This window comes from Lonchura striata, chromosome Z (genome assembly GCF_050655825.1).
Source record: "Lonchura striata isolate lonStrDom1 chromosome Z, ASM5065582v1, whole genome shotgun sequence".
Classification (NCBI taxonomy): Eukaryota; Metazoa; Chordata; class Aves; order Passeriformes; family Estrildidae; genus Lonchura; species Lonchura striata.
Window position 1 is genome coordinate 80,350,131 of NC_140740.1, and position 15,799 is coordinate 80,365,929.

The 15,799-nt window shown below is 40.0% G+C and overlaps 1 protein-coding gene across 1 annotated transcript in view; it reads right to left on the bottom strand.

The window, feature by feature from the left end:
* The window catches only part of SPTLC1 (serine palmitoyltransferase long chain base subunit 1), a 31,181-nt gene extending 18,412 nt beyond the window's left edge, over positions 1–12,769 (bottom strand). Inside the window, exons 1-3 of the mRNA XM_021530397.3 lie at positions 12,687–12,769; positions 10,982–11,089; positions 2,335–2,429 (exon numbers count right to left, since the gene is read on the bottom strand). Coding sequence (XP_021386072.2) covers positions 2,335–2,429; positions 10,982–11,089; positions 12,687–12,752 — 269 coding nt within the window. The 5' untranslated portion in view covers positions 12,753–12,769. The remainder of the gene's footprint in view (positions 1–2,334; positions 2,430–10,981; positions 11,090–12,686) is intronic.
* Between the last annotated feature and the right edge of the window lie 3,030 nt (positions 12,770–15,799).

A 15,799-nucleotide genomic window follows, 5' to 3' on the forward strand; every position in this document is an offset into this window, starting at 1 on the left:
CATAAGCAATTAATACAGGAATTCTGTTTTCAACAATAGAAGGCACACAAGTTTTTCAAGATTCCCTCTTTCTACTTCTTGCAGTTGCCAATCAGTACTTAAGTTCAATGTGAAGTCACAAATATACTCAACAAAACCTATATTCCTATAATTTAATAAAGAAACTGTAACTAGTTTCTTGAGATATTTAATGATTCCTTGTTGAAAATTTAATTCATAGAAAGACGATCCCTGAAGAGACATGTAAAACTTCTCTTTTAAAAGCAAAGTGATATATTTTCAAGAAGTACTAAAAATGAAAAGGACACCTCACTGCTCTTACTTCCAATTGAAAAATTAATTCCAAATCAATGTTTTTTGTCATAAAGCAACCCCAGAATACCTATTATCTACGGATACTGCTATTGAAATACAGGTAGTGGCTGTAAGTGGATGAAACTATTGTATCAGCTATCATTTCAAGTTTCCAACTCAGTTTAATCTGTACTGTTTTGAGTAATTTATATAATCAAGAAACAGAGAAAGTCTGAAAACACACACTACTAGCAAATGAACAAGAGTATAATATACATGAAGCAAAGGGCAAAAATTTTCTGACCTTAAAAATTGTGATACAGGTAAACAAACAAACAAAAAAAAAACAACAAAAAAATTGGAATAAGTAAAATATTATCCCTTTAAATACAAGCATCATATCTGTATACCCTATTCTATAAGCAAACCTGTTTTGGCAATTATATACATCGTTACAATAAGTATTAACTCTGAAACATGTTTTAAGTTTACAGTCAAAGTTACAGTTTACAGCATTTGAGCAACTTGTGGGGAAGCAGCTTAAATATTACAAGACAAATGTCAAGTTTTCCCCACAGCCACTGTTGAGTTTAACAGCCACAACACATTAGCATTCTGTCACAATACATTTCCTAGCTATAAGGACTAGAAAGTTCTAATAACTAAAACATTTTCTGAATCACTCTAAAATATATTTGTTCTATTTTTTAAAAGAGTCAACACTTCCTTTAACTCTACAGTACAGTTTGTTTCAAAATTCTGAAGAATAACAGAAGAATTGTTTGCATCACAGTTAATTAAAACAGGTATAACTTTTACATGGCAGACTTCTCTGTGGTAGTAGAACTCTCAAAATGGACCTCACTATGACACTAAATTATTTCAAATTATTAGTGTCAATAGGAAGATATTATGAATGCTTACCAAGTAAAAGCTAGTGACATGCAAATCTGAAGATTGTAAAAAAGAATCTTCAAAGCAATTTCTGAAATAATGTGACTCTTGCTTAAGTCATCAGACATTTTAAAAACTTTGTAACACAAGAAAGCAAAACCGAGCCATAAATTTCCTCACAGAAAAGCTTTACCATCCAGCATTTCCAATTCTGATTGTCCAAAGAAAAACAATTTTTAATGAAGTGTGTGCTGGGTTTGGGGTAGAGTCAATTTTCTTAACGATGGCTAGTATGAGGCTGTGTTTTGGATTTGTGTTGAACACAGGGTTGATAATATAGACATGATTTTGTTATTGCTGAGCAGGGCTTCCACAGAGCCAAATCCTATTCTACTTTTCAAACTGCCACACTGGCAAGGAAGTTAGAAGGGCATGGGAGGTTGGAAGGAGACACAGACAGGACAGGTGACCCAAAATGACCCTTTGGTCCATCCACATGACATGCTCAGTATATAAAGTGGGGGAAAGAAGAAGAAGGAGGACATGTTTGGAGTGATGTCATTTGTGTTCCCAAGTAAATGTTATATGTGATGTGGCCCTGATCTCCTGGATACGGCTGAGCACCTGCTTGCCCATGGGAAGCATGGCTTTTACTTTCCCTGTAAAACTCTTCATCTCAACCCACAACCCTTCAAATTCTATACCCAATCCCACTGATGGGGGAGTGAGTGGCTGCATGGGGCTTGGCTGCTGGCTGGGCTGAAACCACAGAAAAGTGCCAAGCAGCTACACACAAAATTTCTTTTCAAGTGATTTGTGATGATGTAAGAAGGTGGTATCCAATTTTAGAGGACTAAGTCCATGTTTTCAGGCAATGTGAAACAAATTAATACCAAACAATAGAAAACAACAGAAAAATGAAGGCAAAGATACAATACTCCTTCTCCAACCCCAAATGTTGGAAAAAAAAAAATAATAATAATTTGCCTCTTCATAGGCAAATTTGGTCCTGGTCTCTAAAAATGCAATTCATTTATTAAAGGTTTTAAGGCTATAGAAATGCTTAATATGCAGTATACTGTAGAATATGGATCTCAAGTATTTGAGTTTAAATAAGTAAACAGGAGTAATTTTGGTTACATTTACCCTGAAACAATGTTGTAATTGAGAGCTGGGTGATCTTTTGGCACAGGAGGTACAAGAGGCTCTGGCTGCCATTCTTCAATCAACTCTTCTTTTTCCTGATCAGGAGAAAAGAAATACTGTTTGAGAAGGGAATTCCCCTAGAAAATACATTATGCATTAATAAACAGTTGATAACAATTATTAGAAACATAACAAGCATTAGAAATCATGTACACTAGAACATGTTACCTTTCTGAAACACTTAAAATTGGTATTATCTCAGAATTTTTAAATGAGAGGCTCACAATTATGAAATCAGAAAGGGAATAAGATATAAAGAAATACAGACCACATGTGTCTGTGTATTAAAGATCTTACACTATAATCAAGAGATGAGATACTAACATGATGTCCCTGCCAAATTTTAATAAATACTGTTTAATTCAACCTGTTAAATATGAAAATTCTCCTCTACAGTTTATGTAACTGAATATGAATTCATAAAAATTTAATATAGAATGCCTCAATTTATATTCTCAAGTCTTCAAAAGTGCTGTTTCAAGAACACTGGCATAAAAGTATTCAGCAAAGTAACAAGTATGTGAGAAGGATACATTGAAGAAAAACTGTCAAATGCTCAAGAAAAGGTAACAACAACTGCTAAACCACATATTGTACACCTAACTATGGAGGAATACTGAGGTCACATCAATTTTCAAAGTAGCACCTAAATTCACATTAATCTTAGACTGAAACCACAACCATAGCCCAAGAAAGAAAATTCCATCCTCACCTCACAACACTAGTGGGTATCTCTATACCATACTATCTGGATGGAAAATAAAAAATCTAAGACATAATTTTACACTAAGGGTGCTGACCCACCACACTGCAAGCCAGCAGCTGCTACTATGCAGTCTTCTCCTGCCAAACATTCCTTGTGCTGGCAGAAGCAGCTAAAAAAACAGACAAAAGCCTTATTCAGATCCAGATGAAAACTAAGTCAGCAAAAGCAGGATGGGATATGTAACTAAACCAGAACCCACAACAAGAGTCCCAGTCCCAACCTAGACTGGCTGATGCTATTGAGAAACCACATCCTGTGTGGCAGTTGCCCAGTAGTATCTTATACCTTGCCAAAAGAGTTCAAAAAAGACTTCTGACAATCACAAAGCAGGACATGTGCTCACGCAGCCTTCACTGCTCCTGCAGTAGTTGTTGAAAGGCCCCAAAGCCCTAATGTATAGGATCAAGAGTTTTGCATTCATTTTGGAGCACAGAGCTGTTGGTTGGTGTTGTGTTTCATTTTAGTTTGAGGTTTTAGCAGGGGAGGTTCACTGAGTTTTGTTTTTATTAGGCAGCAGAATAAATCAGGTGAGAAGTGGGTGCAGCCTGTCAGTTATGGAAGAATAAATAAGAAAAGCTTTATTTGACATCAAATGCCACAGAGGGAAAGACTTCACATCTTTCAGGACTTCATGGTATTTCTTCTGTTTGGGACCTGAACACAGAACATTTTTATATTGCCTGCTCTGCCTTAAAACTATTAAATTCTGTTTGGTTTTTTTTTTGTTTTTTTTCAAAGAAAGCAGAATTAAAACCGTGTAAGCATGTACTAAGCTTTTTCATTCAAGTCACATTTTTGAGCTAAGTGCACGAAATATCATCAAACAGCTTAACTAGTGAGGACACAAGCTTAATTAAAACACTTTTGTCAAGGAGTTTAGCAGAAAGAAAAAAGTATGCATAGATGGACACTAACTACAGTAAATTAGCACATTCCACTTGCAGTTAAGATCTATGAACATAAAGATAATAAGCAATTCCTAATTAGTATTCCTATCCCCCAGTCACACTCATTTCTAAGAAGTGTCTAGTCTTCCCTTTAAAATCTTTTCTGCACACAAACTCAACAGCAGAGGGTACAAGCCACAATGAGACATGGCAATACCCTAATTTTTCTCTTAACGTAACTTTGAACATACAGAATTGCAATTGCCCTTTCAAACAACACCATTTCATTAATTCTAGTTCACAATCATTCTCCTCATCCATTACACAGCATTTTGCTTTTTCATGGACAAACATTTGCATATTCGCATCTTATGTCATCTGTTTCCACCAGTTCTTAGCAGAGGAGGGGACTGGAGACATTGATGATTAAAACAAGCACCGAACTCCATCTAAAGCAGCCACCCACTACTGCAGACTAGACACTGCAAACCCTTTCCTCCTTCCATTCCCCAAATACCTCAGTACACTGGCCTGCCATTCTGACTGCTTAGGATAAACATGACCATCTTCCCCTCAACAAAAAGACAGGGCAGAAGCTGACTTTTGTGCAGTAACCCAACATCAAAGTACCTTTAATTTTTACCTCCTAAACAGATAAAATTTCACAGCAATATAAAAAAAATAATTTTCAAACATACAGAGAAACCATCTTTGCAATTCACAATTTAACATCATCAATAGATCCTTGATTTGCATATTTCTCCTTAGTTTGCTGCACTGAAAACATTCACCTGATGAAGAGAATGAACTCAAAACTTTCACTTTCCATTTTCTTGGACTGCAGTGCACATGAACCCATCTCTCAACTTTTCCTCTTGCCCTTATATAATTACTTTTAAATAAATAAAATACACATAACATTATAAAGTGTATCTATTTTATTTTATGGATAATACATAACAAACATGAAAATATAATGTGTAAAATGCTTGTAACTATATTTTATAAATTACAATACACATACCTTTTTATACATTTAGCTTTAGGCTTTCTGGCTCTCTGAATCCTAACCATAAAGGAAGCTTGGTGCAGAGGCTGAAGTCCCCACCTCCATGGGTGTCTCATATTAGAAAGGTGTGGAGGCAGCAATGTTGGTACCTTGCTGTGATCTCATAGGCATGACTTTTCCAGCCCCAGTATTCCCTGGACTCTGAACTTTCTGGCTCTCTAAAGCCTAACCCTACATGTAGTAGAATCTTGAATTTGTTTGTGCATACTTATACATTAAAAAAAAAAAATCTAAAATCTGTTTATCTAAATAACATAGATAACCACACGTACATATATGATAGGTGGTAGTATTCTGTTGTGGATTTCACTTTTTAATTGCCATATACCTTGGGTAAGAAAAATATTTGGGTGTAAACACATTAAACCCAAATTATTTTAAAAGTTGTCTTGTTTACCCAGATTCTTAAGGAAAGGTAGCAATTCTGTTAATGAAAACAGTACTTAGCTAGCACTAGCGTTCTGAAACAATGTCATATATGCATATTCTACACTAATATCAAAAGATTAATAAAACTTCTAATTTACTGGCCCTCAGAGTCTTTAATTTCACAGTATTTCTAGACACATGTAATAGAATTTAATAAATTGGCACAAATAATGGGCATGCCAGTTAGAAATTTCTTTCTCTCAAAGTATGTATGTATGCTCATACATGAGAGTAATTGTACCTGCTTAGGGAGTCTCTACTCAGAATTACTGAAAACCTAACAGGAGCAGACTACCTCTGCTATTCCCTATGGAACAACATCTGATCAGTCTGTGAATGCTGTTCCTGCAACACAGCTCTTAAGGTAAATGTATTTCTCAGCCACACATTAAACATTTGCCTCAAATAGAAACTTTCCAGCCTCCTGACTAGTATCACTCAAAAAAAGTGCATCCCATGCTACTACTGCAATATAGTGGAAATTTTAAAACCAAAGGAAAAAGCTTTTCCTCCCATTTGCAAGTGGGAAGATGTGACTCTTAGTACTTCAGAAATTTTGAGAGAAAAGCTCAGTATCATTACCATTTACTGCAGAGTAAAAGACAAACAGACCTGTAAGGCACCTTCTTTTCACACATAGCTAAATGCTGCGATGCAAACTTCCACAGCCCACTCCAGTCCTCATTGCCACTTTCTACAGATTTTACTTTGTGTGAAAGCCCATAAGAATCTATGTCTAGCACCCTGTATGGCCACAGACTTATTTATGTTTCCTAAAACACTGAACTATCAGGAACTTACAGTATCAGAGAAGCACTCCACCTTTTTAGTTAATGACTTGGGAGATACTATTTTCTAAAATAAGCAGTAGGAATACTTACAAATATTATTACCAAAGCATAAGAGTTAACAAGTTGAAAGGTGATTTCTGCACTGGATTTCTCAGTACTCTTGCTACACATTTAACTGAACCTACAATCCAACTTCAGGGTGAATTTCTTCATGGTTTTAGAAGCATGACTCCTAAGTGCACTAAGTTGCACAATATATATAATTTCCTTCTTGTTCCCCAGGACTGACTTGTCCTAACAGATCACTAGGATGGCTGTGCAGTAATTGTATTCTTCATTAATATTTATTACATGGAGCCAGCTCTGCTCTGGCAGTACTCCCAGCGATAATTCACAAAGGAACCTGCAGTACCATTACATGAGTGGCTGGCACAAAGGTAGTGTGTGCTCTATCACTTCAGCAGGCCTGTCTCCAGTGGCTGTACCTGAGTAACCTAGTATTTCTTTCTGGTGTGGTAAAGACAGGACACCACAGCATGACTCAAACTAGAACAAGACAGAAAGCAAACCGGTAGCAGTATCCTTGCTGAACAGCTGGCATGTTTCTACATGTAGATGAACACACACACAGAAGCCTGGCTGTATGGGATCCCACACTGCATGAAACAGACTGGCTGTGATGATGGGAACTTCCTGCATAGCAGCTCACACAGTGCTATGACAATGCTGGTAAAACTTTAAAGTTGTATTTCTCGCTGAACAGCCTTTGCGCAGCTCACACTCTTTTCCCACAGTGAATAGACCAGTGCATGCCCGAGAGATTGGGAAAGGACACAGTCAGGCTTGCACTAACCAAAGCATCATACTGTATGATGTCACACAGCAATAAAAAGGAAAAGATGGGTTTTAAGGAATTTAGTCACCTTTTGTTTGTGAACTGTCTGATATTGGTCCATCCACTGGAGGTGGTACATGAGACATTATTTGTCTTGTTTTCTGTCTTCTTTCCTCTGCTTATTAAATAATTCTATATTCACTCACAAGTTTCCTTGCTTTTACTCTTCCTTTGCTTTGTAAGCAGCTGAGCAATGCTCAAGCCCACGGGCTTTATCCATAACACAGACTAGTGCCAATTAGGTGCAGATTTTTCATGAAATTTAAGGAGAAGGCATGTCTCTGTGTGTTTACATCTATTCCCCTACACAAAATACATGAGCTCTCTTCACAAGAATTATCTACACTGTAGAAAGAGAAACGGAATCATTCTATGACACTGATATATCAGTTTGCTTAACTCCTTCAATTGTTCAATTGAAGATGTACTCACATTATTCACACTGCTGTGTTTATGCCTGACTTTCAGTGAACTACCTATAGACAAGACCTCTCCTTCCAAATACAGTTCTTCCTAAAGCAACCACTACTTCTGTCTTCAAATGACAATGGTACAGTCAGTTCCTCTTAACTTTCACCATCGTCACAGCCAGCCAACTTGAACACAGGATCAGAACAAAGAGCATTTCACCCGTGCTATTTTTTAAAGGTAACAAGTCAGTGGTGTCTTTAGTAGTCAAACCCTTTGCTGCAATACCACTCACAGCACTCTGTAACTTCTTGAGTCTGTAATCTACAGTGTGAATCAATGTATCCAGTCAATATACAAAGTAATCCTTGGTTGCATTTTTGCTAGTATTCACATTCCTTTTCACCCTTTAACCTCAGAAAAGTTTCTATAAATCTCAGCAAAAGTATCACAACAATAACATATTTGCATGCTTCTATTTTTCAGAAAGCCTGTTAACAGCTGTCCTGTTAGTGAATTTTAATATGGTCATCCAGCAAAAGTAAGGTTATTTAAGCCTAAACCATTTCCACATTTTTCCTCCTGACACCCTTCTAAACCCTTTCTTCCACTGCAGCAGACTGGCTACATGTGCAGTCTCCCAGTTGTTTATTGCCCAAAATAATTTTCTTCCCCACATAGCATATTTGCCTGTGTACTTTCCTCAGCTTCAGTAAAATGGTCAGTAAAGAATTAAGATGATGACCTGCAACTGCATGATAAAATCCAAGATGCACATAGAGATATATGACCCAATTTCTTACTTTGTAAGGAAAAGACATGTTTCATCTTTTCTGGGTCATAAATTTTCCAAGAGTTGCAAAGAGCCTTTTCCTGCATTCTACTGCAGAGAGAATGACTCTTAAAAGCAAAAAAATGTATCCTCCAAAATACTAGAAATGAAAACTATCTGATACACAACAACTCCAGTAGTTGAACTGTACTAATTTCTGAATGGATAATCTGGGCTCACTTTAAGGCTGCAGCATATCTTCCTAGATGATATGAGCACTCATTGTTTCACCACACTGGAGGTCCCTTTGCATTCATTCCACCTCTTATTCTTATTCTTATCAAAGATGGCAAACTTTGAGTATCCCACAATCAATTCAAACTCTTCCACGCACAAAACGGAATCAGCCATTCTTGATTCTTGCTAAGTTCACATCCTGCCTCCAGTCGTAGAAGCATTTGTGTCTAATTCCAATATCCCTGCCATTGGCAGGGGCAACTTCCACTAGACCAGGTTGCCCAGAGCCCCAAGCAATTCAGCTTTAAACACCTTGCAAGGACTGGGCATCCAAAACCTCTTTGGGCAATCTGTGTCAGTGCTTCACCATGCCCACAGTAAAGAATTTCTACCTAGTATCTAATCTAAACCTCCCACTTTGAAGCCATTCTCCCTTGTACTGTCACTATACACTCTTGTAAATAGTCTCCATCTTTCTTGTAGGCTCCCTTCAGGTGCTGGAAGGCTGCACTTAGGCCACCCCTAAGCCTTCTCTTTTGCAGGCTAATCAAACAATATGATTAATCCCAAATAATTCTCTCAGCATTTTCTCATAGCAGAGGTGCTTCATCACTCTGATCATCTTGGTGGCCTTCTCTGGATCTACTCCTACAGGTCCTCCCTGTGCTGGGACCCCAGGGCTGATGCAGGGTTCCAGGTGGGCTCTCACCAGAGCAGAGCAGAGGGGCAGAATCCCCTCCCTCCCCTGCTGCCCACGCTGCTCTGGATGCAGCCCAGGACACCTTTGGCTTTCTGGGCTGGGGGTGCCCATGGCTGGGTCATGTCCAGCCTCTCACCACCAGCACCCCCAAGTCCTTCTCCCCAGGGCTGCTCTCCATCTGCTCATCCCCAGCCTGTGTTGATAGCAGAGGTTGCTCTGATCCACGCGCAGCATCTCGCACTTTGCTTTGTTAAACCTCATGAGACTCCCACAGACCCACTTTTTTCTTGTTCCCTCAAGTATGTCAGCCACAGCAGTCAGCTTGGTGTCATGTGCAAATCTGCTGAGGGTGCACTTAATCCCATTATCTAAGCCATTAATTAAGGCATTAAATTAATGAAGATTTTAATTGAGATATTAAATAACAGTGATCCCAGGACAGATTCCTGAGGGACCTAATTTGTCACTGATGTCCATTGGGATTCAGAGACAATGGCTGCTACCCTTTGGGTGAGACTGTTCAACCACTTTCTTATCTACCTACCATCACACCTAATTCTCTCAAATTTAGAGAGAAGGATATTGAGGGGGACCATGTTAAAGTCCTTATACAAGTCCAGATAAATTACCCCAGTAGCCCTTCCCTTGTCCACCACTGGAGTCACTCCATCACAGAAGGCTACTAGGTTGGTCAGGCAGGACTCGCCCTTGGTGAAGCCATGCTGGCTGTCTCAATAAATATCTGCTGAAGTGCTCTCTAGAACACTCTAAGCTTGTTTAATAAGTGCTCCCCAAATAAGGACACTGCCTGCAGTTTTGCTCACTATTATAGACTTGTGCCTACAGTCCTTGCATCCTGTTCATTGATGAATTACACTTAGCACGCATCCTTAATGTGCATCATTAATGAGAATAAGATCAAAAAGCATGTACACACATGACATAGATGAAAATTACATATACCCATTACAAATACCCATAAATCTCTTTCACAAACTTTCTTTAGTACCAGGAAGAAATTTCATTATTTTATCCTATTTATAAGGGGTTCACTATTCTGAAGCTCATATAAACTACTCCAGGGACATCCTCAAAACACACTTTACTCATTTGTGATAGTCTACAGCCAGAAGTCAGGAAGAAACTCCAGTCTTCATAAGTACAGCTTTTTTTATTTTCTCAGAATGACACTGCAAAAGTAGAAAACTGCTGCTAAACACAAACAATTTTTGTGGAATTCACTGTAAACTCTCATGAGTTATAACTCATAGACACCACACATACAGCTTGAGCATTTTTCTACTATCTACAATCTTACATTTAATTTTGCTTGGTGGGCGTTTTTCACATAGCTCTTCCATTTTTAAAATAAAGCCCTCCATTCAGCAGAGCTAATGACAGCTTTTCATAGCTTAACAGTCACTATCATATCAGTTTTCTTATTTCTCAGACTCTCAAACACAGTGCTACTTTAAAAGCACAAACTGACATATTTAAACTCCTGAGTCCAAAGTAAGCTCACCCTTGGAAGGTAAAGAAAAACCAGCAGAACCATGTATAATGCAACAGCGGTTCAACACCCAGTACATCAATCTAAACTGTTTCTCTAAAGAGAAATAATTTTTCCTCATACCTTAAGTGTTAGATCAGATCGCTCTTGAAGCTTGTATGTCTTGGAGAAAAGAAGTCTGATTATCCATAGTATTAGAATTCCTTCTAAAATGAGATGGTAAGCTGGAGCCTGAAAACAAAAGTAGAAAAATTAGTCTAGAGAGAATTCTATTTCAAGCAGTGTGACACAACATTTTGTCCCTACTAGCACACCCAGAAAAAAACCCAAAGCTGATCATCAGCTGATATATTTCTAAATCAGTAAAAATTTTAACTATATGAAACGGGAACGTTTTGCAGCTATTACTTGTAGCTATTAACTTAAGTTTGAATGGATTTAGTCTGTTGTTCATGCACATAATTTGAATACCAAGAGTAAAGGCAGTTAAGTCATAAAACAGGTTGCACCAGTCAGCACCCATGAAGGCAGGCAGCCTTCAAAACAAGCAGAAGTATCCTGAGACCCTGAAAGTCTGTGTCATCCATACAAAGCCACTTCAACTCTCCATCTTTGTAACCTACAGTCCACAGCCGGGACAGCCAGTATTTACAAGGAAAGACAATTCTATTCTTAGAGTCAGCTTCTGTCAGTTTAACAGGCACTTTGATCAGGTATAAAACAACTGAGTCAGCTCAACTAGTTTTGTCCTTTTGTCTCTTACTCTCTTGTGTGGACACAAAGTGTGTGAATACACAAAGCAAACCAGAGTTGATGCAAGTTAAAGTAATCTTCTTTGGGTGCTTGGGGGACAAAAATCAGTTTGCTCTGGCAGTGCAGCCAATTTGAAGTAGATGTGGAGTTACTGGATACCTAGTATTAATGATAAGTTTCGTTATTCCATTTCAGAAAGGCTCCTGTCTATATTTTTAAGACTAGAAGTGCACACAAACCAGCATACCCCCTCTTCAAGTCAGGGGAATTGCTCCCACCCATCAATAGTTTTGGTGGTATCTGACCTGCCAACAAGGCAGAACTTACCATACATCCAGAAAATAAAGTAAATTGGATGCAAGCTTTTAAAACGAGTAAAGAGTCCTACGGCATATCAAACTTCAAATAACAAATGTTACCTATTGCAGAGTACTCTTCTGCGTACCAAACATATTAAGATTACATACACAACACATACGACACGACATGTAAAGAACACACAGTATACTGCCACTGAGGTCTCTGTGCTTTTCAGTGCCTACAATTCTCCTGGGTTCAGTGCACTAGAGCGATGCTACCTGCTTCGTTAGCTAAGCACTTCTATATTTGGACTGCAAATCTTGCATACATTCTTTAGACCCTTTGCTAAAGGAAGGGACACAAAAACAAGGCCTATCATCAGGACATCCTTTTCAACATCACGGAACAAAGCCTGGGTACAAACACGCACAGCTGATGTCCTCCAGGAGGGAACTCAAGCCCAAACATTTAAACGCCGTTTCTTCCTTCGCAAACGACATCCGTAATTTACAAACCCTTACCCCAGTAAAATCCTGTGAACCTTAAGGCTTAATGCTCTCCTGCACGCCTTAAATGTCATTTTATAAACCCGGAGAAATAAGACGCGCGCGTATATTTTCAATGCACAGCCATGGCGCACTCACACATCCTCACCATTCAGCGAGCGCAGCCCGACCCCGCAGCACCCGGCTCCCGATCCACCACCCAGCACCACCCACCGGGGGCAGCTCCGGCGACACCTGCCCGCTCCCCAAGCCGCCCTGCCCGGCCGCACCTCGTAGAAGGCCTGCACCATCTCCACCAGCACCCACTGCTGCCCCACGCCCGCCATGGCCGCCATGGCCGCGCGCCGCTTCCGCCCCTCCGCCCGCGCGCCGGGGCGGGCCCCGCGCGGCGCGGCGCAGAGCGCCCCCTTGCGGCCCGCGCGGCCCTCACGGAGCCCTCCGGGCGGGCTCCGGGCGCGGCGCTCCCGCCCGCGGCGCCCGGCGGCGAGCGTGAGCGGGGAGCGAGGAGCCTGCCCGGGGAAGATCGGGGAAACACTGACTCCCACAGTCGGTCACACGGACTGGGACCGCGGCTGACCATCCGGTCCAACCTCCCTGTTCAAGCTGGGCCATCCCATGGCGTGGCGCTGTCTCCAGACTGTTTTTGGATCTGTCCAATGAGGCAGGCTTCGTAACTTCTTTGTGCAACCTGTTCCATTGTGCAGTCACCTGCACAGTAAAGTTTTCATGTCCAGGTGGAACTTCGTGTGCTTCAGTTTCCACCCGTTGCCTCTTGTCCTACTGCTCAGCACCTCTGAGAACAGCCTGACTCCATTCTTTTGTGCTGCTCTTTAAACACATACATAGATGCACCCTTCAGTGTTGGCTAAACAAAATTAGCTACAAATTGAACTTGCCGAAGAAGATAAACGTGGATGTACTAATATGTTTCCTCACCACATTTCAAACCTGGTGCTGTTTGTTGAACTTGATGGAGTTAGCTTGGTGTTGCTTCCTCCACACACACAGGCTTGCTCAGCCCCACGCTGCCCTAGGTGCAATGGGGCAAGGGGCAGATCCTGTGCTTGTGTGCCTCAATATTACACTTAACACCTCTGTATTATCTGTAACTAGTGAATTCATTGCTGCAAGGAACAATTGCTCAGACACTTGGCTAATGAAAAGAGCAGCAAAAACAAAACCTGAATATAGTGGAAATAACGGGTAAGTTCAAATAAGAGCAGAAATTGCTACATTAAGAGTCTTGCCAAAGTGTGTGGCCCTAAAAGCCAAAGATTGTTGGGAGAGATAAATGACAGGAAGAAAAGTAGTACTTTTGAACTCTCCCCACACCCAGGTGTTGGGAGATGGGTCAGTCACTGTGCATAGCTGTGCAGGACCTGAGCAACTATCTAAAAGTCAGTGGAGAAGAGGAGCAACTGGAAAGAAGACTGCTTGGGAAGTGAGGTAGTTGTTAAAGATGATGTTTGAGAATGGTTTCCCTGGAGCTACACAACTGCGGAGTGCTTCTGATGGTCTTCTTGGACAACACAACAGAGGCACACCCTTGGGTTTTCACTCACTAGTCTTCACTGTGGTTGGGTGAGAGAAACCTGGGGCAACAGTTGAAGAAACAGTTGATAGCAAAAACCTTGTGGCTGTTGCTAACTACAGACAAAGAGTAGCTTACGATTTTACAGTAGTGGATAGTAAAAATCAGTGAACTTCACTTTCATGCTACTTGAAATGCATAATAGTTAATCTCCCTGAGTTTCTGAACTTAATTATATACTTGTAAAATTCCAATCTCTGCACAATAAAGAGAAATATGTGGTTTGAGGCTATCTGAAAAGTCAAGAGAGACAATAAATATGTCTTGGCTTTTAGTTGCATGAAAATCTTGTCTTCACTGTTAAGTACTTCTGTGGCCAATGTGTCATGCTGGAGTCTTGGACTCTTGGGAGATGGCTGCTATACCAGCCTCAAAAAATGTGTCTGGTATGCAGTCCCAAATTGCCCCCAGAAGCGTGGGCCACATGAGTTGTCTTGGTGGGCAGCAGATTGAGTCATATCTCTGCTCTCATCAGATTCTGACTTTCAATATTTGACATATATATGTACCATTTGAAGACTAAAAAACTGATTTTGTGAAACACCAGATGAATTGTTTCCAGCATGAAATGCAGTGAAGTTATTAACATGCTAAGCAGTAATTCTTCTGGCAGTGGATTCAGAGTTCCTGGTCTGGATTATCATAGTGCTGGGTCTCTCATAATAATGAGCCTGTCCCTATTGCTCAGCAGTTTCATTGTTTCAACACAGGGCAACGGCTGCTAATTGCTTTAGGCTGCTTTACTTCTGACAGTAATAAAGTGAGGGAGGTAAAGGGATAAGTCCTTCGCAATGACAGTTTATGACTGGAAAGAAAGGGGAGAGAAAAAATATCTCCAAAATTAAAGACCTGATGAAAGCTATTGAGATAGTTCCCTATAAGAATTTCTGGTCTGTATGTTTCAAATTCTGTATTCCTTCCATATTCTCCATTTGCATAGTATTTCTAAAGTACTCTTATTTTGGATCTCCCTCACCAACTGACTCGTTTCTCACACACTGCTTTGAATCCCCAGTTCTCCTACAACAACACTAGAATTCCAGCTATCTGCTGTAGTTCTCTGATCACTCTAGAAAGTGAAAAATAGGATTAAGTATGGCTAAGAATTTTATTTTTTTCCTATCACAGATGTACCCAGTGCCAGTTATTTTTCTGTTATTTTCCTCTTTGCTCTATTAGCTTTTCCTCTGGCTTCTTAATTTTTGCTTTATCAAGTATGAGATAGTCAGACCTTCTATTGACCTGGTATCAACTGAGAAGGGGAGAATGGCATGGGGAAGTGGCACATAACTGTGAAGGGATGGTGGTACTTGCTGTCATCTTAGTTGTATTGCTGTCTTGGAGGTATGTGTCTAGTGGGCAGAGACATGTGGGAACTGGTGGGAAAAGTTCCTGAGGGTCATTTACTTCTTCCCTGCCTTCTCCAACCATAAACACGGAAGGGGGGTGATGGTGTTGGAGAATAGAGACATAAGGGAGTGTTTGCAGCTATTCTCACACATTCTAGGTGATGAAAGCTTTGTTTAGATTATTGTGGTTTTAGTGTGCCTAGTTGTAACATGTTGGCTTTGTGACTACCCTGAAAAAAATATTTAAAAAAAAGTATTGGGAAAGCAATCCCAAAATGGCAAGGGGAATAGCAGGATAATGCTAGTTAGTCTTTCTTAGTCTTTGAAACTTGATGCTCCACTGAGATGATGCTGGCAGCAAGCACAGAAAAATTTCAAAGTCAGTTGAAAGCTGTCTGTTAAGCCAGAAATTGTGTCTCAACTCCTAATGGAAAGCCCAAAG